This window comes from Sycon ciliatum, chromosome 3 (assembly GCF_964019385.1).
Source record: "Sycon ciliatum chromosome 3, ocSycCili1.1, whole genome shotgun sequence".
NCBI lineage: Eukaryota > Metazoa > Porifera > Calcarea > Leucosolenida > Sycettidae > Sycon > Sycon ciliatum.
Genome location: NC_088645.1, coordinates 28,662,861 through 28,685,634, shown reverse-complemented (window position 1 = coordinate 28,685,634; position 22,774 = coordinate 28,662,861). Strand labels below are relative to the sequence as shown.

Here is a 22,774-nt window from a genome sequence, read left to right as displayed (position 1 = left end):
TTGTTCTTGTTCTTGCTGTTGCTGCTGCTGCTGTTGCTGTTGTTGCTGCTGTTCTTCCTGTTCTTGTTCTTGTTGTTCTTGTTGGTGGTGGTTGTGAGGGTGGTGGTGGTGGTGGTGTTGTCCACCTTTCTCTCTATCTCTCTCTATTTTTCTTCCTCTTCGGCTTTCTTGCCGTATCTCTGAATCTCTTACCATGCAACACTCTCCGACATCCTCACCCTTATGACAGGGGCGTCGCACACGATACGGTCACTGCGGTATTGATCGTACCACTATTTGCCCCGAATACCCTGTGAATCAATAAAAAATAATGCAATGATTTGGGCTCTAAATGTTCCAAACGTTTCGTCTCAGCCACCCCTTCCCCACAAGTAAATTGTACTACAGATGGCTGACCGTACCACACTAAATTACCTTCCGACGCCCCTGTATGAATATACCACTCTCTTATGCTTGTGTCCCTGTGCACCCTAGCCGCTACGAAACACACGAGGGCACTGTGAAGACCTCCATCGAGTATCACAAGGCTGACACACCAAGCATGTGGGTGCCGCAAGGATCCATGTCATCAGGGTAAGAACTAACTGTTTGCTTTCTTTGGGGTTATCTTGCGTGAGCACGCACACACACATGCGCGCACACACACACACACACACACACACACACACACACACACACACACACACACCTGGTCCTGGTCCTGGACCAGACACACACACGCGCGCACACACACACACACACACACACACACACACACACATACACACACACACACACACACACACACACACACACACACATGCAATTCCCCAAAAGATTGGTTATGTATGCAGATTTTCTGTGTCTGAGTGGGCTTCATGACCATAGCAAAAGTAAATGATCGTGTCCGTTCCCAAAGGGAACTCACGACGGCCGCTAACACCCGGTAAACCCTAGCGACAGATGCAGCGCCTAACGGTGGGGGTGAGTGGATAAGTCTCACAACCACTGGCACAAGTGTCGAGAAACCCCATTAGCTGCATCCATGTACCCCTTGTGCCTGGCCACAAGTTCCCAGTTGACTGTAGGATGACCATAAGGGAAGTGAATAGTTGGGCGTTGTGGCGCTAGTCTGCTTCTCATGGCTTCCCAACTCGGCCGTGATGACAGCATTTTCTATTTGGCGTTCCATAACATATACTGTGCCTAGCCATTCTGAAAGGGGGAAATCCCCAGTAAGCCGTTCGTGAGCTACCACGTGCAACCTCTCCATGTAGACCAGGGAAAAATGTAGACCTGCGCTTTTAATACTAGGGTCATTCTCATCCTGGTGTATATGGGCGTGAGTGTGCGATTGTGGCTCGTTCTGTGTATGCTTACGTGCGTGCGTGTGAGTCTTGTGTGCCAGAGACCATTGCCTGCCATCTCAATGTCACCCACGCCATGTCACAGCCAAGCCATGGACACTCCTGTCACTATGCCAGTTGTCACCAGCGAATGCGGTGTCGGCGCTAGTGTACGAGCTCTGTCGGATGTCATGGTGACCTTGGTAACTAGAGCATTAGAAACAAATCCGCAATAGCGTGTAGTAACAACAAGCTAACATTGCAGTGCCCCCGCACTGATGCCGTACACACAGCAGCATGTGTGGCAGGAACTATGGAAATGAAAACAACACGGTGCAACCGTAACAGTTGCAAGAACTCGGGCAGCAGACACAGCAGCGGTGGTTGCGGAGTTGCTAGAATAGCAGTGGAGGTAATGGCAGCGGTTGCAACGCTAACGGTGATAGTGGTGGTGGTGGTGGTGGTGGTGATGGTGGTGACGGTTGTGGTGGTGGAAGAGGTAGTGACGGTTGTGGTGGCAACGGTGACTGCAGTGGTGCTGGTAGGAGGAAAGGTGGTGGTGGGGGTGGTGATGGTGGTGGTGGCAGTGACAACAGTACTGGTGCTGGCAGCAGCAGCAAAGAAAACGGCAATGATGGCGGCAGTGACAATGGCAATGGTGGTGTACCACAACAACAGACGCAGTGTTGGTGACAGTAACGACTAGGGCCACGACAACGGCGGCGACGCAACGGGCACAGACAACGGGCACAGACCGTATCAGCCAGGAAACAGTCATTGTGAAGCAGGAACTTGCTCTTGGCGATGAGTGTGTTTTGGACTTCCGACTCTGAGACGGTTTTGTGTTTCAATGGATGGGCGAAGGTGTAGGGTGAGATGATAGCTGTGTGTTGGTTTGGCAGTGCTGATGCTATCAGTTCTGACCTTCGGAGTTTATCATATTTTGTATGAAAACCGGTCCAGCCTGTCTGCTTACTAATATACCAGGAGGCGAAACTGCAGATATGCCAGGCCTGACCTCATCCAATTCAAACTATAATTATATCATGTATGCAGATTAAACTCAGATGGAGAGCCAAGGATAACAACAATTTTAAAAAAGAGGACCAAAGGTTTACAAATTATCGTGTATATTTAAAAACTTTCGTGGCCATCTAGAGTTGATACTTGTAGTCCAGACACGACAGTGTGTGTAATGTAGGTGGGGAGATAAGCCTGGACGTCCGTGGGTGAAAACGAATTCTTTCGTGACAAAAAACGCAAAAGCTCCGGTTTGGTCTTTATAGTGTTTTGAATTGGAGCCCTTCAAATGTAAATGTACGTGCACTGTCTGCGGGTGGATTCTGCAGACACAGGACACAGGGCGGCTGGGAGTGTAGTTTGCAGGCCATTCATCATGCTAATCCCTGTTAGGCATATGGCGTGTGCACTGGTGCACACACACACACACACACACACACACACACACACACACACACACACACACACACACACACACGGCAATGTGACACAATGCCAGGCCTGGACTACAGCGTGTGGTCACGCTGCATGTCACTGCAGCCTGTCATCACGCACAGCACAGACAGAGAGAGCTAGAGAGAGAGAGAGAGAGAGAGAGAGAGAGAGAGAGAGAGAGAGAGAGAGAGAGAGAGAGAGAGAGAGAGAGAGAGAGAGAGAGAGAGAGAGAGAGAGAGAGAGAGAGAGAGAGAGAGAGAGAGAGAGAGAGAGAGAGAGAGAGAGAGAGAGAGAGAGAGAGAGAGAGAGAGAGAGAGAGAGAGAGAGAGCTGTGCCTGCGTAGACACAACTCTGACACATCCCTGCTGGCTGCATGGACGCCTCTGGACGCTAGCAACATGGTGGACAGGCGCACACGCGTGCTCTCCTTTCCTCTCTGAAGTGTACACGCGTATAAAAGCGTTGGCAGCCATGCAGTGTGCGTGCTGGAATCTGTTACCAAAAATACACCTGCTGCAAGACAGCTAACTCGGCATGTTGACGACATGAGGTTTGTGTGTGTGTGTGTGCCATGTGTGTTCAAAGTTCAAACACCGCTCTTTGGGACCGTATTTGGTCAAGTCCCGTTCTGTCAGTGGCATGCCATGTGACCATAGAGCTGTCAGCCTATAGCTTGACGCCAAACTTTGCCGCCCGCCTGTCTTGTGAAGAAACGCGCGACATCGTCACGATGTGTGTCTGTAAAGATGGCGTCTCGCAAGTGTTTGTGTATAGTGGGGGGGGGGGGGGGAGGTGATTCGTAGTTTCGTTGTAAGGGTGTCGCGCTCGAATGAATTTGCTCTTTGTTGTTCACTGGAATGGGGTTTATGCATAAAACATGGCCGCCACCTTCCTGAGGGGCAACTTGTCACCTATTTGGCAGGTACAGCCAGTTGTAGTACATTTGTGGGTATGAACGTACACAGTTTATGACCTTTGATGCAGGATTGGTATCACAGTGTGTACCGTTTTAGTGGACTTGCCCCTCAAGATCGAATGGCGGGAGTATTATGCATAAACTTGCCAATATTATTGTATCTGGAGTGGCCTAGGGTCCGATATCACTCTACTTTCCCCTGTCTGTTCTAATAGATATGACCTGGTAGTTAATTTCTAGGCCCTGAAATACCGCTCTGTCGTCCGTTGGCGGTAACTAAACGTGCTTTTATTAGGGGCTAAACAGTCGGAATTCGCAGTACTCATTCGTTGGCATATTATGACAACAGAATTATTACGTCTGTTGCCGCCTTGAGGGAAATTGATCACCTCGAAAAGCAATGCTGACAGCGTATATTGGTTTGTCCTTATCTGCAAAAGAGAGAGAGCGTACATGATATCAACACTACTTTACAGATCTCACCGAGTATCTTGATGGGTTGACCGTCAAGTTCTTCAGCCTGCCGAAAATGAACTAGGCATATTTCGATAATTATCCACTGGCCAATGTAGGTGGCTAGTTTGATTAGCACCGGCAATGTTCCCTCCTCTAGCTCTCGACTTCAAGCCGTGAAAGCCACCCCCTAAGGCAGCTTACCGTAGAGTCGAACTGTGATACCGCCCATGTGTAACAGGCCTTCAGCAGCCTCTCACTCTCTATCTCCATCTCTCTTCGGCCCTATCTGTATCAATACAAGGACTGCGGGATTCAATTAGGTGATAGTTGTCTCTCTGACCAGTTTAGTTGGTGGTGAGGCACGCATGGGAGGCGGTCTTGGTATAACGCCTGGTCACCCAATGCTGTCGGTCTCTCAGACACTTTAGTAAACTAATTAATATACTAGATCTAGAGCAAATACCTCAGTGGCCTTGTCTCTAAGGGAACCGCGGTGTTTTTTAAACTTTTTTCTTTCTTTTTGCACATTGTAACGGTGTGAACCCTGTGTAAGTGTTTCGGCTTGTGGAAAGCAGAGCTGCGTGAGCCGTTGCACTTCAGAATATAACGACTTGAGTAGGTTTGACATACTAGTCTAAGTGTACATGTTACTCTCGGGAAACAAATTTGTTCCGTAGATTCCACGTGTTTGCTTGTGTCCAGAGCTTGTCAGGGAGGAGGGGTTGCTTTGTCCAAGCCCGTCACCAGGCAAAGTTGCTATTGGCATCAGGGCTACGTTCTGGGTCTAGTTGTGTGTGGGTTTCCGTAGTGTAGTGGTTATCACGTGTGCTTCACACGCACAAGGTCCTCGGTTCGAACCCGAGCGGAAACATTTTTTTCTTTTTCTTTTCAGCAATCATAAACTACTTCACACTCCCCACTCAAATTCAGCTAGACCATTACATGGTTTTACTTCCTTCATTGACAAGAGTTGTGTTTCTTTTGAATTTTCCATCATCTTTTGTGGAAGTTTGGGTTTTCCATCATGTTTGGTCTCTCAAACCTTATCCATCCTGATCCGTAATATTTGTTGGAAGATCATTGTTTTGAAGAAAAGTTGGAAAGAAGCTAGGACTTGAAGCTTGAGCATCTGCTCTGCATTGTGAGTTGATTGACACAGTCAGTGTGTATGTGAGAGACCTCCTGGTAGGGCACTGTGATGTTGCCAGCATTTCTTTCCGTTTTCCCAGTTAGGGCACCTGTGCTGGGTTGGTTCTTTCCCGCTGGCAAAGCATCCTGTTTCCTTTGCTGTGAAAGCCCCTCAAGAAACCGATATCCCACAAGTATGCCTATAGTAGATTACATCAAATTCCGCCACATTTTTTATCACCTGCTGTATAGGGTAATGGTATTCACGTGAGCTTTTAGTGCATAACTTTGCAGGTTCGAGACCTGTGGGATGCTTTTTTTCTTTCTTTTTTCTTCATTTCTGGCAATCTTCAAGCCCACATGCAAAGCGCAGTTGGAGGTTCAAACCCCACTTGAGCTGAAGCCCCATTGCGATTCTTTTTTTTTCTTAGATTGGCTCGAACAGCATCCAAGGAATGCCTGTCTCCTTGTGTTTGCTGACTTCCCAGCGCACCATACCAGTACTTCACTTTAGGTTTTTTTTATAGGTATGTGTGTGTGTGGGGGGGGGGTCTAATGTGTTCAACAGCTCTTGTTGATAACTGTGAACACAAGAGTGGGTCTGAAAACAGAGATGTTAACAAAATTGTTGTTTTTTTGGGATACATGTGTTTGTCATCAGTATTGCCTCTTTGAGACACATGCCTGCTACTGTACCGGAGAGAGAGGGAACAAGCAGTACATGGTGGCAAGGGGTGTGGGGGGGAGGGGGGGGGGGCGCGGGGGTGAGGGGGTAGTGGCTGCATACTACATGTACTACTAGTAGCCAGTACATGTACTTTACGTACTGGTGTGTAGCAATGCAAGAGTCTGACTCTCATTTATTTATTTATTTATTTTATTCCAAGCAATACATGGCTGGGGTAGCCAATGATCACTTTGCGTGGTGATTGCAGGGTTTTTATAGCCAACCACAGCTATGCGGGCGCCTGGACCTTTCAAAGGTGCTCACCAACTGACCTTTGAATCAGGTACAAATTCCTTTCACATCTGAAAGCCCCGCTGTAGCCAGTGATTCTTCGCCTGCCAACCTTCCCCAAGTATCAACCTGTATGTATTTGGAGAAAAACTGGTACCTTGATAGCATGTGGGTGTTTCCGTAGTGTAGTGGTTATCACGTGTGCTTCACACGCACAAGGTCCTCGGTTCGAACCCGAGCGGAAACTTTTTTTAACCCTTTTTCATGTAAGCACACACAGCTTCTCGTTTTCCCCCTCCCCTCACGTTTCGGAGTTTTTTTTATTGCTTACTCCTTCTGCCCCCCCCCCCCCACGTTTAGGAGTATTGACTGTGTGTACTTTTGCCCCCCCCCCCCCCCCCCCCGCGTTTAGGAGTCTTGACTGTGTACTCCTTGTGTGCCCCCTGTTTAGGAGTCTTGACTGCGTACTTTTGCTCCCCCCCCCCCATGTTTAGGAGTCTTGACTGCGTACTTTTGCTCCCCCCCCCCATGTTTAGGAGTCTTGACTGCGTACTTTTGCTCCCCCCCCATGTTTTTTTTTTTTTTTTTCTGAGTAAAATCAGTGAGCATGTCATGAAAATAAATCCGAGAAGAAAGAAAAAGGCCCAACCCTGCCCTGCCAGTTATTTGGACTTATGGGGGTCGCCATGGCAAATAATAAACATAAAACTGCACACGTTCGGGCTCTCCGCCTTCTCCGTGAAATTATAATACCGTAAAAGAAAACTAGAGGGGAAAAAAGAAGCAACAATGAGGAATAGGAACTGATTGAGGAACCACTTGCAGTCAGTTACACAGGGCAGCGGGCCTCGGCAACGGCCAAGGTAGCAGATGCATCCGCCACATCGCTGACGCGCATGGGGCGTCGCCGAGCACCACGCAAACAAACCATGCTGGAGCGAACCAGAGCAAAGCCAAGTCGGCAGCGAATCCATGCCATTACACGGTTGTACGGCTCCTTCGTCTTGTCGGACAGGAGCCCGGCAATCCGCTTATAGCAGGCTGTTGCCGACTTGCCCATGCCGCCTGTTGAGGAGAGAACGAGAGGTGAAAAAGTTGCATGTTCGATCTCTCGAACACGCTCCTCATAGCAGCGGCGTTTCTCCCGTTCGTGGCGCTGGTAGCAGGAGGGTACTGAGGTGGAGCGATTTGAAGCCGCGAAAGGGTTAAAAACCTGTACGTCGAAGAAAGTGCGGTCAAAACGCCCACCCCAGACACCACTCGCTGCTATATCCAGCCTAGCTTGGGGGTCCGTTATGGCAGAGCGGTAGCGGAATGCTTCCCCAGTTACCGGCTGCAGGTGTGGTTCAGTGGTGACGTTGTTGGCGACCCGTTTGAGGAGACCAGCCGTAACATCTCGTACCTCGTTGTGCCTCAGTGAGGGAAACCCACCCAGAGAGCACGACAAGGCGTGGGCGACGGTGAACGATGCACCACACGGGCAGATCGATGGAAGGTGGGCTGGCGGCCAGCCATAGCGGAGCGCAAGGCCATCCCGGAACTCACCCTTCGAGAGGGCAAAGCCATGGGCCTTCAGGGGTCTACAGGTCAGCCAAGCCGACGCACCCTTCTCCGCCGCCAGACCGACACAGAGCTGGATATCAGTGTTCTGCGTCAGGATGAACTCTTTGGCTGCTTGGGCCGTTGAAGTGCGGGTACGACTTGCCACCTCCCTCTTAGTGGACCGTACCAGGTCCAGCACATGGCCAATCTGGGTGTCCTGGTCCAGAATCTTGCGGACGAGCGCCGAGGTTATCGCTGCCAATGCCCGGAACTGGTCGCCCAAGGTGGTGGGGTCGACTAAGCCGAGGCCTCCTTCACGGCATGGGAAAGCAAGGACCCTTCGCTCACGTGAGTTTACTGGCTTACCGCACAGGGCAGGAATAAGGACATTGGTGATGGTGTCTTCCAGAGGGCCAAGATTTTCAGCAGCACACTCCATGACTCTGCACAGGAAGGACCAGCGATGCTTCAGGCCTTGCGTGAATGCTGCATAGGCAGCCTGTGGCTGGGGTTCGGCAATCTTGGCCAAGGACACGATCTCGTCTTTCCACCCGTTTGCCTTCTGGGAAACATAGCTCTGGACGAACTCCGTCGATCCGAGTGCAGCACCTAGAAACCGGTGGCCGTCGGTGGTAATGTGCACACCGGTCCCTGCAAAGGTGTCCTCAGCTTCCGTCAGGTGACCAGCCTTGACAACCAGGACTGATTTCTCAGCATTTGCTGCGTACCCATATGCCGGTCCTTTCTGTCGCAGAATATCCCACCAAGCGCGTAGTCGTTGGACTCTGCCGCCCGCGGAGGAGTCGTCTGCAAACCACATCTGGATCGTTCCCTCAGCCGAGAGAGCACGAATGAGGGGTAGAATGCCCAGCGCATACATCGGCATCGCGATGGGATCGCCTTGGGTGGTGCCCTCTGCCGACATGATGACGCTGCCCCCAACAAACAGCTTTGCGGGTTGTCGGTAGCTGTTAATCACGACTGTCGCCAGGGATGGGCATAGGTGACGCATGTTGCGCAGGCACGCTTCCCTGTTCAGCGTGTTAAACGCATTCGTGGCATCTGCCATTAAGACCGCTTCGGTATCCTCCTGGTCGAACGCCTGCTGCATGGCATGTATCGCCGCCTCGATCCCGCAGTCCTGGCCTGCACAAAGTTGAAGGGTGCCAGCTGCCTCTTGAATATCCTGACCAATTACGTACAGGATGGCCTTGCCCACCACTCTCCGCATCACCTCGCCAATCCCAATGGGTCTAACCCCCGGGTTCTTGTTGAGGGGGATGAGTCGGGATGCCAGGTACGCTTCCAGCGATCGGGGGTCGACAAATTCGGTCGCCACACGTCGAGCAGAGCTTGCCAGCGCATCGCATAGCGAGTCAGACGCATCGGAGAACATTGTGCACATCCACCTCCATGCCTCAGCGTCTACACCTGACGGGCCGGCTGCGCCATGAGTGTTGAGTACCGCCTTTCTCACCAAGTCACGATTGAGACCAGAGAACCTGACCGGATGAGGCTGAGGAGGGGGAACACCTTGTATCAGGGCCTCCGTGGCTAGGGGCGCAGGGTCAGGGTGTTTGTCTTGCAGGACCTCTTGCACTGACTTATCACCGATGCTGTCATCCAGCGCCAGGGCTCCAGCATTTCCGTTGGGGGCTAGCGATCGTAGGGCATTGGATAGCTTCCCACTTGTCACCAGGTTTGCAAAGTGGCGTGCATCATCCTTCTCCTTGTTACCCCCGCGGTGGGGCCGGCTAGGTGCTGTGAGCTCCTCTTGAATCGTTCGGCATTCGTGCAGCAGGTCGTGTAGGTCCCCTCTGTGCCATGCTGCTAGGCGGCGCTGCAGGATATCTGCGGATTTCTCTGCAGGACCTGGCGGCTTCTGCAGCATCAGAATTTGGAAGACCATGGCTACTTTCAGAGCTATGCCTTCATATGGCCCACTGGTTCCAAAGCACACAATGTAATTGGAGAGTTGGGATACAAAGAGCTTGCCAGTGGCTCCTCGGGGTACCTGCATTGCATTCGGTCTACAGTGTACCACTTCTTCGTACACGTCTTGCACAGCCTGCACAGAATCCAAGTTGGTACGCTCGCCCAGAAGGAATCCTGTAGTGGGGGCAGTAGGAAAATTCGGGAGATCCCGTGGGCCTTCCTCCAGCTCCTGATCTGAGTGTGTCGGGGTCTGTTGCAGCTGGCTCTGATCCAGATTGGCTACGAGGTCGACCTCTTCTGGGGTGGGCACAGGGCTTTCCTGGGACGCACTTGTGCGTGCTTGATGCTGGTCCAGTGTCCTCCACGCATACTGCTGGGAGTCCGACTGAGCGCCGGCAGGAGGCTCGTCCGCTCCGCCCTCCGTAACCACGGTGGTTGGTTGCAGCTGATCCAGTGCTCTCCAAGCAAACTGTTGGGAGTCTGAGGCGGCGCTAGCGGTCTGATCGCCAGTAAATCGAGTGGATTGATTGGCCTCATGGTCAGCCGCCACCTCACCGCTGCACGGTAGATCTACGGGTACGGGATCTCGACATTCTGCCAGCAGGGTGGCGGTGAGAGCTTTGGCTGCACTGGCATCCACGCTGGCATCATCGCATTGTACGGTTAGAACTGTTCCCGTAGCGTTGTCCTGCACCGTAGGTTGTCGATGGCCGTTGACAGCTTGCTCCGGCTGGGGAGGAGAAGGGATGGCGGAATTTTTACAACGATCCTTCTTTGATGGAAGGCAGCTCCAGCATTTCCGTGCCGCCTTGGTGCAGTCACACCTGACGCAGGTGCCGTTGCCGTTGCACCGGCAACACTGGCCACTCTGCATCAGGGTGAGTTGCGAACGGGGCGCCAGAAACCAGGTCCGAGTGAGAGCTCAAACTCCCATCCGGCATCCGTCAAAATTGTCGTCCAAAGCCCCCCCCCCCATGTTTAGGAGTCTTGACTGCGTACTTTTGCTCCCCCCCCCCCATGTTTAGGAGTCTTGACTGCGTACTTTTGCTCCCCCCCCATGTTTTTTTTTTTTTTTTTTTTTCCAGGGAGTCGTAAAATACTTTATTTTATTTTATTTTTTACATGATGTACAACCAGCCCATTATGTAGCACGTGCAAATAAATAAATACAGTATACTAGTAATCAATCAGTAAAATCCAAAGAAACCGCTAGAAGCAGTATGCGTAGTAGTCTACGGCCAAGATACCAGAAACCGTATCAAACTCAGCACGGGGTTCGAGGTACTAAAACGATTACCAAACTAAGTCAAGGATTGACCATTACATGCTGCATTCTGCCACTGCTAACGTGATCGAAGGGCAGCCGTTGATTCTTGACGCTTTGTGCCGATGACCTCTCAGGGCTGTGACTGCGGCATTGACCAGTGCAAAAGACAGTTGAGTGCGGATGTATGCCATGACGATAGAGAAAGGCTCGGACCTCTTATCGGCCAACATGGATGCAATCCGAGCGTAGAGATTGCCAGCTGCCTTGCCATGACCACCTGTAGTGCTGAGCACGACCGGGATGAATGATCCATGCTCAACCTCAACGACTCTTCTCTCATAACTTCTTCTCTTTTCCTTTTCGTGCTTGCGGTACACTGCCGGGATTGATGACTTCTGGTTTGAGGGGGCAAATGGGTTGAAAACCCGGACATCAAGGAATGTCCTCTCAAACCGTCCACCATACAATCCACTGACTGCGATATCAAGGCGCGCGTTGTCGTCGGTGATGGTAGATCTCAAGGGGAAGTGTTCCCCCGAGAGAGGCTGGAGATGGGGTTCGACGGCTACATCATGGGCAACTTCCCGGAGAAGGTGGGCCGTGATGTCCCGAATCTCGTTGTGGCGGAGAGAGGGGTAGCCGCCCAGCGAGCAGGACAGGGCATGGGTGGTCGTGAACGACTTTCCACATGCACACGTTGTCGGGAGATGATCCGGCGTCCATCCATATCGGAGGCATAAGGAGTCTCGAAACGCCCCCTTGTGCAACTTGAAGCCGAAAACTGCAAGTGGCTTGGATGTTAGCCAGCTTGAGGCACCCTTCTCTGACGCGAGGTTCACGGCATACTGGATGTCTGGGTCCAGTTGCTGAAGCAGTGAAGCCATCTGCTCATTGGCCAGTTGCGTTGACTCCTTTCGGACTTCTGACTTCAAGAGCTGCATAGCCACTCGAACTCCGCCGTTGTTGAACTCCTGTCTGAGGATCTTGTCGACAAGAGGTTGGGTGATGATGCTGGACTGACGGAATTGGTCCTCAAGATGAGTGGGGTTGATGAGACCCAATCCACCAAGTCTGCAGGGCAATGACAGTACGGCCCTGGTTTGGTCACCAGGCGGACACCGGCCGGTAAGCGCGGGGATGAGCTGAAGACGTACGGCGTCCTCAATGGGCTCGAACAGCGGACCTGTCGCCGGGATGGTGCGAGCGACAAATGACCATTTACCCCCCCCCCCCATGTTTAGGAGTCTTAACTGCGTACTTTTGCTCCCCCCCCCCCATGTTTAGGACTTCTTGACTGCGTACTTTTGCTCCCCCCCCCCCATGTTTAGGACTTCTTGACTGCGTTCTTTTGCTCCCCCCCCCCTCCCCCACACGTCTAGGAGTCTTGACCGTGAACGTTCCCCCCCCCCCCCATGTTAAGGAGTCTTGACTGTGTACTTTTGCCCCCCCCCCCGCATGTATAGGAGTCTTGACTGTTTCCTCCCCCCATGCCTGAGTCTTGACTACTCCACACTCCCTCAAATTCAGCTTGATCATTACATGGTTTTGCTTCCTTCATTGACAAGAGTTGTGTTTCTTTTCAATAATATTTTGTGGAAGTTTGGGTTTTCCATCACGTTTGGTCTCTCAAACCTTGTCCATCCTGATCAGTAATATGTGTTGGAAGATCATTGTTTTGAAGAAAAGTTGGAAAGAAGCTAGGAAGCCTGCTCTGCATTGTGAGTTGATTGACACAGTCAGTGTGTTTGTAGGGCACTGTGATGTAGCCAGCATTTCTTTCCGTTTTCCCAGTTAGGGCACCTGTGCTGGGTTGGTTCTTTCCCGCTGGCAAAGCATCCTGTATCCTTTGCCGTGAAAGCCCCTCAAGAAACCGATATCCCACAAGTATGTCTATAGTAGATTACATCAAATTCCGCCACATTCTCTATCACCTGCTGTATAGGGTAATGGTATTCACGTGAGCTTTTAGTTCATAACTTTGCAGGTTCGAGCCCCTGCGGGATGCTTTTTTTCTTTCTTTTTTTTCTTCATTTCTGGCAATCTTCAAGCCCACATGCAAAGCGCAGTTGGAGGTTCAAACCCCACTTGAGCTGAACCCCCATTGCGATTCTTTTTTTTCTTAGATTGGCTCGAACAGCATCCAAGGAATGCCTGTCTCCTTGTGTTTGCTGATTTCCCAGCGCACCATACCAGTACTTCACTTTAGGTTTTTTTTATAGGTATGTGTGTGTGGGAAGGGGGGGGGGGTCTAATGTGTTCAACAGCTCTTGTTGATAACTGTGAACACAGGAGTGGGTCTGAGAACAGAGATGTTAACGTGGCAAGGGGGGGGGGGGGGGAGTAGTGGCTGCATACTACTAGTAGCCAGTACATGTATTGGTGTGTAGCAATGCAAGAGTCTGACTCTCATTTATTTATTTTATTCCAAGCAATACGTGGCTGGGGTAGCCAATGATCACTTTGCGTGGTGATTGCAGGGTTTTTATAGTCAACCACGGCTATACGGGCGCCTGGACCTTTCAAGGGTGCTCACCAACTGACCTTTGAATCAGGTACAAATTCCTTTCACATCTGAAAGCCCCACTGTAGCCAGTGATTCTTCGCCTGCCCACCGTGACAGTGCCTGATAGCACAATGAGCGGAGGTTCTCTACAACGAGGTCAAAATGAGGTTGTGCTGGCAACCTAGGCATCACGACATACGATCGATCATCAGGGAAAAACTCACGTGATTTATTTAATTTCTTTTTTTATTCTTATTAATTTCTACTAGTGATGATCGCATTGCATGAAATTGAGATGCATGCCTACTACAAAAGCAAGTCCTCGTTCCGACTTCTTTGTAAAGTTCGAAATGTCTCTTGTAGCGCAGCAACAGGCGGACACACTTTACACGACATAGGAACATGGCCTCACATACAAAGTGACCACGTACTACATGTGCCCAACCTTCCCCAAGTATCAAGCTGTATGTATGTGCAGAACAACTGGTACCTTGATAGCATGTGGGTGTTTCCGTAGTGTAGTGGTTATCACGTGTGCTTCACACGCACAAGGTCCTCGGTTCGAACCCGAGCGGAAACATTTTTTAACCTTTTTTTCATGTAAGCAAGCACACACTGCTTCTCGTTTGCCCCCTCCCCTCACGTTTAGGGTTTTTTTATGGCTTACTCCTTCTGCCCCCCCCCCCCTGCGTTTAGGAGTCTTGAGTGTGTACTCCCCCCACCCCCTGTTTAGGAGTCTTTGACTGCGTACTTTTGCCCCCCCTCACGTTTAGGAGTCTTGAACGTGAACATCCCCCCCCCCCCCACGTTTAGGAGTCTTGACCGTGAACCTTTGCCCCCCCCCCCCCTGTTTAGGAGTCTTGACTGCGTACTTTTGTCCCCCCCCCATGTTTAGGAGTCTTGACTGTGTACTTTTGCCCCCCCCCCTGTATAGGAGTTGTTCTGGAATATTCCCAGCTTGTGGTGAATCTTGCATGACCTTTCATTGTACTCAGGTTTCATTTCTTTTATTCTAGTGCATGCTGCTGGCGCCTGATGTATTGACTATTGTTACCGCAGGCCAGTCTCAACCTTTGCATTGTCTGAGATTCAAGTAGCGTATCGTTTGATGCATGTGCTGTCTCCATGCTATCTAGTCGTAATATATTCACTCGTCTTTGCATTTGTGCACAGTCCTGTGGATACTCGCAGGCTGCGGTTGCGATCTCGCTTTCGTCATTCTAGAATGTATACTTCCATGCCTTTGAAGTTTTGGAGTGGTCAGTTTTGAACTGTAGGAAGCAGTTTACAGTTTTGGTTCTTGCAGTTTTATCTCAGAGGAGAAAGTTCTTGGTCTCATACTGTTACGAGTTGCTGTTGTATCTGGTTGAACGCATGCCGGGGCAACAGAGGGCAGCATGAGTAGCCATAGTGGTCCTATTCGAGCCGGATCTCAGAGCCAGATCCAAGAAGTCCTGCGCGACGACGAGCAAGTCCCAGGCGCTGAGTGTAGACGGAGCTCGCGGTCTACCAAAGGGAGACCGCCGAGCAGATACGGGTTTGATAACTGGAGTGACGTTCCGGACAGCGTGAGCTCTGCAGGACATGCGCCCTCGAAAGTTTCAGGAACTGCTGCGTCGCAGGCGTCACTTCGTGCAGAGATGCTTCGTGTAGAACTTGAGGCTGCAAAGCAAATCGCTGAGCTGGAGGAGGAAGCCGAGACACGCAAGTTGGCTCGTGAGACAAGTTTGGTGCAGAAGGAACTGGAGGTTCGAAGAGCCGAGGCTGAATCTGCAGCTGCACTACGATCCGGGTCAGGGAGCAAAGTGTCGTCTCGCAAATCAGAGACTGGAAACGCTGCATCCAGTGGCAGGGCAATATTGACTGCCAAGAGTCTTGCTGAGCACGACAAGTTGGTCGGACCTGGTCGAAAATTCGTATTACCACCGCGTGAGCACTTCAGAACGATGAGTGATGTCGGTGGAGTGAACGGACAACGCGACCACGGCAAGCCAAGGAGTTTGCAAGGTACGCTTCGTACTGTGAATGCGCCCACACAACCTGAGGCTGTATTAGGTGTGGCGGAAGACAGCCCAGCTCAGTCAAGTACATGTAGTGTCAATGCGTTTGGCGTGCCTGCCCTGGGGCCAGTGGCGCAAGCATTCATGCGCGCGCCCGCTCAAAAGTCTGTGACCAGTACAGTGCTGTCAGTAGTGCCAGCCAAGAAGTCAATGGCCAGTGGTGCGCCTGTAGGACGTACTACAGTGTCCATACAGGCAGCTAGTAATGCAGTGCCTGTACAGCCAGCAATAAGCAGTGCAGCAGTACAATCAAGACTGCCTGGCAGTAACAAGAAGGCAGTATCAATGCTGAATGCAACACCACCATGGCATACACCACAGAAGCATACAGCAGTGGCAAAACAGCAGCCACCAACACCAGTGGCAGTGCAAGAACACTCCAAGCAGGTGCTAAACCCGCAAGCAGAGTCCTTCATGCCCTATCCACCTCAACTGCAGACACTACACCCTGCTAGTTTCAGCTTTCACGTGAAGCCACTGGAGCTACCAAAGTTCTCTGGCAAGACTAGTGACTACGACCGGTGGAAGCAGAACTTTCGCCGCGTTGTTGACGAAGATCCACTAACGACTGAAGCGTACAAACTTGCACAACTGCGTGAGTGTCTCATGCATGGCACGGCCAGCGACCTTGTTGATGGCGTGCTTGACGGTCCAGGAGCCTACCACACCATCCTTAGGGAGCTAGATGCATGGTATGGCGGCGACAATCGCACTGTTGAGCGCCAAGAGAAGGAGATTTTGCAGTGGCCGAAGCTAAAAGAGTCAGACGACAACTTTGCCAAGTTTGTCCTCAGACTCCGGACGATGCTCATGAATATGGAGATGTGTGCAGTAACACCGGGCCGTGAGTTGTACCTATCGGTTACGCAGAAGTTGCCGAAATCGCTGTTGCTTAGGTACATGGAGAAGTATGACGATGCTGACTGTGATATTTACCAGCTAACACAGTGGCTCCTCAGACGCGTCAACACACTACGCCGTGCCGATGAACGACTCCGGTCGACAGAAGTCACTGCCTCAGCACCAGCACCAGCAAGATCATGGTCGAAGCAGAGTGCTACAAAGTCTGAACGAACATTTGTGGCAACTAGCAAGGATGCAGGTGCCGACAGAAGCTGCCCCTCGTGTGGCAAGGCGCATCAGCTCCACCGCTGCCCCGATTTCATTAAGATGGAGGTCAGGGACCGATGGAAAGTCATCAAGTCCAAGCCAGATGTCTGCGCCCTATGCTTCGGTCTCAATCATCGCGCAAAGACTTGTACCAGGCAACCCTGTTCAAAGTGCAGCCGCACGCATCATGACATGCTACACTACAACATCCGACGCTCGGATTCCGCTGCAGACCCATCAAATGCCGCAATCAAGGCCAACGCAGCTTCGGCCAGCAGTGGCGGTCCTGCCAAGATTGCTACAACACATTGCGCAAGTCATCAGCCAGAGATTGACAGTGGCGAGTCATTCATGGTTGTGCCTGTTGTATTCCGACACAATGGTGAGCCTCCAAGGTAATGCACTCCTGGACCCAGCATCGTCCACGAGTTATGTCCAGCAGTCCGTGGCAACAGCCCTCAATGTGCGTGGACCCAAGCGGCAGCTCGTCACTTCCGGAGTAGGCGGCAAGCAGACCGCAGCAAGACGTGAGCATGTACAGATCCAAGTGGCGGCTCTGGGCGACAAGACCATGAACAAGCTTGAAGCTTGGGTTCTGCCCACCGTCACCGTGCCATTACCGGCAGTGAACTGGAATCAGCACAAGAGCAGCTGGCCGCATCTCAGTGATATTGACTTCCCATCCATCAAGGGCAGTCAGATCGACGCGCTTATCGGCCTGAATGCCATCGAGCTTCATGCTACTCTAGAAGAACGGCGAGCAGAAACAGCAAGAGCGCCCATTGCTCGACGAACTCCTCTCGGGTGGGTGTGCATTGGTACAGGAGTCGACACCACTCGTGCAATCACAGCTACTACACCAGCTACTGACACAGTGCTAACTGATGGGCTGACCGAGCTAGTAGAGAAGTTCTGGCGAGATGAGTCGGCGGGCACAGATAACCCACTAGAGGAGACGCCTTCACCCGATGACAGAAGAGCCGAGGAGCTCACGAGCCAATCAATCAGCTGCAACGGCAACCGGGTAACTGTCCGAATCCCATGGGTCAATGACAGCGGTAAGCCACGTGTCAGGTCCAACAGAGCTCAGGCTGAGCAGCGGCTCCGCAGTCTACAACGGTCGCTACAGTCACGGCCAGCCGTGAAGCAGCAGTACTCTGACGTTATGCAGAAACACATTGCCAAGGGTTATGTGAGACGCGTGGACCCGGATGAGATAGCCAAAGACGGCAACGACCAGTGGTACCTACCCCATTTCCCGGTAGTACGCTCAGATAAATCCACGTCAAAAGTGAGAATAGTATTTGACGGTGCAGCCCGCTGGGATGGACACTCCATCAACGATGAGATGTTTACAGGTCCTGCACTTCAAAACGACATGACCAGTGTGTTGATCCGATTCTCACTGGAACCAGTTGCGCTTGTTGGTGATGTGTCGGAGATGTTCCTCCAAGTCAAACTGGCGGAACGTGACCAGCGCTTTCATCGCTTTCTGTGGTATGATGACAATGGCCAAGTGCAGGTGTATCAGTTCACCCGTGTGCTCTTCGGCGCTAAGGCGTCACCGTATCTGGCAGGACGAGCGGTGAAAGAGGTCATCAAGCACCACGGTGATGAGTACGACTCTGACGTCGTGCAGTGCCTAAGCAAAGACCTCTACGTTGACGACATGCTGTCATCACTACCATCCACACAGCGTGCCATCCAGGCCAGAGAGCAAACGCAGCAGCTACTTGCCAAGGGCGGTTTTCACATGCGGAAATGGCTGTCGAACAAAGCTGAAGTGATGAACACCATACCAGAGGAAGATAGGTCACCTGATGTCGTCCGAGATGTGGACAGTGACACCAGCCTCCCAACTGTCAAGACTCTCGGCGTCAGTTGGAACGCCGAGAAGGATGCCTTCACCTTCCAGCATCAAATGAAGGACATTACGACATTCACCCGACGCTCTGTGTTGCGCGGCCTGGCCTCCATATTCGATCCGCGTGGCCTGATCTCGCCATACGTCATCACGGCTAAGGTACTCCTGCAGGATGCCTGGTTGCTGGGACAGGGATGGGACGACCTGCTGCCAAAGGAACAAGTCGTCAAGTGGCAGGGTTGGTTCCAAGGCCTCCCAGACCTGAGTAACCTGGAGATCAGCCGCTGTTTCAAGGATCCACAACAGCCATCCGAAGACGCCAGTCTTTCCGTGCACTGCTTCTCCGACGCCTCAGATCGGGCGATAGCAGCCGCTGTGTATGTCAGAGCCAGCTACCCAGACGGTACCACCCGAATAACGCTAGCGATGTCGAAAGCGAAGCCGGCACCAGTGAGGCGACAGACGATCCCGCAGCTTGAACTGAGAGCAGCTGTGCTTGGCGTTCGCGTTAGTCATCTCGTCGCTGAATCCATCGGTATCCCAGTGTAAGCTCACACATTTTGGACGGACTCGATGAACGTCTTGGGCTGGGTCCAAAGCCACAGCCGGCGCTACAAAGTGGACATTGGCAACCGAATCTCTGAGCTCCAGACCTCAACGAGAGCACACCAGTGGCGACATGTTCCCGGAAAGAACAACCCTGCAGACAAAGGTACTCGTGGTTTGTCTGCTGCATTACTGTGCCGTGACGCAGTGTGGTGGTCCGGTCCACAGTTTCTTCGCCAGCAGCCAGATGAGTGGCCTCAGATGAAGGAAGTCAGCACATCCTCGCTACCTGGTCAGCTCAAGACGGCGCTAGTTGCAGTCGTCCCTCCACCCTCCGAGATCCTGGGTCGCTTTAGCACATGGTCGCGACTGGTACGCGTGACAGCATGGTGCAAGCGATTTGTGGCAAACTGTCGGCAGGCAGTCAGTGACAGCAAGTCCACGAAGGGGGATGCCGCATCGGACAGCCAGTCCAGCACGCCAGTGAGAGTGCCAGTACAGCTTGGCGGCACCCGCTCCATCAGTGTTCCAGTTCTCAGCACTGACGAAGTATCAGTAGCAGAGCGGCACTGGATTGCAACTGCCCAGAAGGATTGCCATGGTACAGCATACCATCGTCTACAGTCTAGGCAGCCGATGTTGAAATCGGACCCTCTGGCACCTCTCTGTCCCCAGTTCGATAGTGCAACAGAGTCACCCCTGATGACGGTAGGAGGTCGATTGCAAGCTACAAAGAACATGCCAAGTGGCGTACGCCACCCAGTCATCCTACCAGCAAAGCACCGAGTAACCCAGCTGATAATCGAACAGGAAGATCATCGGTGCTTCCATGCAGTTGGGCCACAGCATCTTCTGGCCAATCTGCGACAACGCTACTGGATTGTTCACGGAACATCAACAGTCAAGGCCGTTCGAAGCAACTGCGTCACTTGCCGTAAGAACCGTGCGGAGCCAGCGTCCCAGATGATGGGCCAGATTCCAGACTTCCGAGTTGCAGGCTCGTTGAAACCATTCAGCCGTACAGGAGTTGATTACGCGGGTCCCTTCCTGACCAAGCAGGGCCGAGGTAAGACGCAGGCTAAGCGGTACCTGTGCCTGTTCACATGCCTTGAGACTCGTGCCTGTCACCTAGAGGTATCCTATGGCCTCTCCACTGAGTCATTCCTGTTAGCATTTGAGAGATTCACAAAGCGCCGTGGTGTCCCGCTTGAAATGGTCAGCGACAACGGGACCAACTTCACTGCCGCGGAGCAAGAACTCCGTGAGGCCGTCCGGGCCATGGACAAGGAGAAGATCGAGAAGCGACTGGTCAGTGATGGCGTGCGATGGCGCTTCAACCCACCTAGAGCACCACATTTCGGCGGCGTATTCGAATCCCTCATCAAGACGGCTAAGCGCGGACTCACAGCAGTACTTGGGAAAGCGGACGTCACAGATGAAGAGTTAGTGACTGCCATGTGCCAGGTTGAGGACATGATGAACTCGCGCCCGCTGACAGTTGTAAGTGCCGATGCAGCTGATTTGCAGCCTCTAACACCAGCACATTTCCTCGTCGGACGACTCGACCCACCAATGGCTCTGGAAGTGAAAGCAGACGAGCACCCCAGCAGAGACCCACGCAAACGTTGGTTGTATGTTCAGCGGCTTGTAGCAGACGTGTGGAACAGGTGGCGAGATGAGTATGTTCCCTTGTTGAATGTCCGTCGTAAGTGGCAACGTCAAGGTCGCAATGTAGCCGTAGGTGACATCATGCTGTGTCTTACATCAAACACTCCCCGTGGAACATGGCCCATGGGTAGAGTCACAGCAGTGCATCCTGGTGCAGACAAGCTCGTCCGAGTAGTGGATATTAAGATCGGCGACAAGATCTACCGACGGTCTATCCACCATCTAGTACCTATTCTGGACACCGAATAGTTTGTGCCTTGTGTATCTGAAGTGCTACAGGCAGCCCTGTGACAGTACTCTCTCTCTCTCTCTCTCTCTCTCTCTCAACCTATGAAGTTTTTCTTTCATCATACAGTACCGTAGTAGTACTCACTCGTCACAGTTTGTTTGCTGACCCTGTGCTCGTGAGTGAAGGGGGATATGTTCTGGAATATTCCCAGCTTGTGGTGAATCTTGCATGACCTTTCATTGTACTCAGGTTTCATTTCTTTTATTCTAGTGCATGCTGCTGGCGCCTGATGTATTGACTATTGTTACCGCAGGCCAGTCTCAACCTTTGCATTGTCTGAGATTCAAGTAGCGTATCGTTTGATGCATGTGCTGTCTCCATGCTATCTAGTCGTAATATATTCACTCGTCTTTGCATTTGTGCACAGTCCTGTGGATACTCGCAGGCTGCGGTTGCGATCTCGCTTTCGTCATTCTAGAATGTATACTTCCATGCCTTTGAAGTTTTGGAGTGGTCAGTTTTGAACTGTAGGAAGCAGTTTACAGTTTTGGTTCTTGCAGTTTTATCTCAGAGGAGAAAGTTCTTGGTCTCATACTGTTACGAGTTGCTGTTGTATCTGGTTGAACGCATGCCGGGGCAACAGAGGGCAGCATGAGTAGCCAGGAGTCTTGACTGTTTCCTCCCCCCCCCCCCACGTTTAGGAGTCTTGACTGTGAACTTTGTCCCCCATGTTTACTTACGAGGAGTCTTGACGACGTAATGTTGCCCCCCCCCCCCCCACCTGCGTTTAGGAGTCTTGAGTGGGTACTCCCCGCCCCCTGTTTAGGATTCTTTGACTGCGTACCCCCCCCCCCCACACACACAGACACGTTTAGGAGTCTTGAACGTGAACATCTCCCCCCCCACGTTTAGGAGTCTTGACCGTGAACGTTTGCCCCCCCCCCTGTATAGGAGTCTTGACTGCGTACTTCCCCCCCCCCCACGTTTAGGAGTCTTGACCGTGAAATTTTGCCCCCCCCCCATGTTTAGGAGTCTTGACTGTGTACTTTTGCCCCCCCCCCCACTTTTAGGACTTCTGCCCCCCCCCATGTATAGGAGTCTTGACTGTACTTTTGCTCCCCCCCCCCCCCCAAACACACACCAAACCTACACCAAACACACATCCACACACCACACACTATTTGCGGCATCGAAATGCGATGATTTGGTCTCTAAATTTTGAAACCTTTCCGCCAGAGGACGCCCAGAGGGATTGTTGATGTTTTACATTTGACGTTGTTTTTTTGCATATCAGATATGTGGTAAACCTCTGCCTATGCTCTAATGCAACGGTAGATAGCCGGACCACACAGCAGGAGCAAAACTACACCTGTTGATGATGATACCGATTCATATTTACCGTTCCGATGATTGTCTTCTTCAGAGTGATGTAGGTTCTTTAAAAAGTCAACTTGAAGACTAGTTCTGCTCCTTGTGTGTGTGTGTGTGCATGTGCACGTGTGCGTGCGCGTGTGCGTGTGTGTGTGTGTGTGTGTGTGTGCGTGCGTGTGTGTATTGCAGTAGCACAACCCAGCCCACACATCTCGTATCATCAGCAACTGTCATCGTCCCTACGCCCGGTCTATCAGGCCAGACCGCCGCACAGAAACCATCCTACAGCAAGCCTTCGCGCGACACATTCAACCGCAGCCATGGTCAACAGTAAGTCATCGCAAACCAGAGAGTTTTTCTAAGTACTCTCATATCGCGGTTATCCGGACCCCGAAATTACAGGCACTTTTATTTCTCGGGGCACCCTTTGGGTGAGTTTCA

At 51.8% G+C, this 22,774-nt stretch overlaps 1 protein-coding gene and 3 non-coding genes across 4 annotated transcripts in view; all 4 read left to right on the top strand.

Moving 5' to 3' along the window:
• Positions 1-22,774, top strand: part of LOC135811940 (uncharacterized) — a 39,240-nt gene that overhangs the window by 3,488 nt on the left and 12,978 nt on the right. Inside the window, exons 3-4 of the mRNA XM_065325211.1 lie at positions 475-573; positions 22,523-22,663. Of these exons, the coding sequence (XP_065181283.1) occupies positions 475-573; positions 22,523-22,663 (240 nt within the window). The remainder of the gene's footprint in view (positions 1-474; positions 574-22,522; positions 22,664-22,774) is intronic.
• Positions 4,951-5,023, top strand: Trnav-cac (transfer RNA valine (anticodon CAC)). Its single transcript has one exon. It is a non-coding gene; the product is annotated as a tRNA-Val (tRNA).
• Positions 6,413-6,485, top strand: Trnav-cac (transfer RNA valine (anticodon CAC)). Its single transcript has one exon. It is a non-coding gene; the product is annotated as a tRNA-Val (tRNA).
• On the top strand, positions 13,993-14,065 carry Trnav-cac (transfer RNA valine (anticodon CAC)). The gene has a single exon. It is a non-coding gene; the product is annotated as a tRNA-Val (tRNA).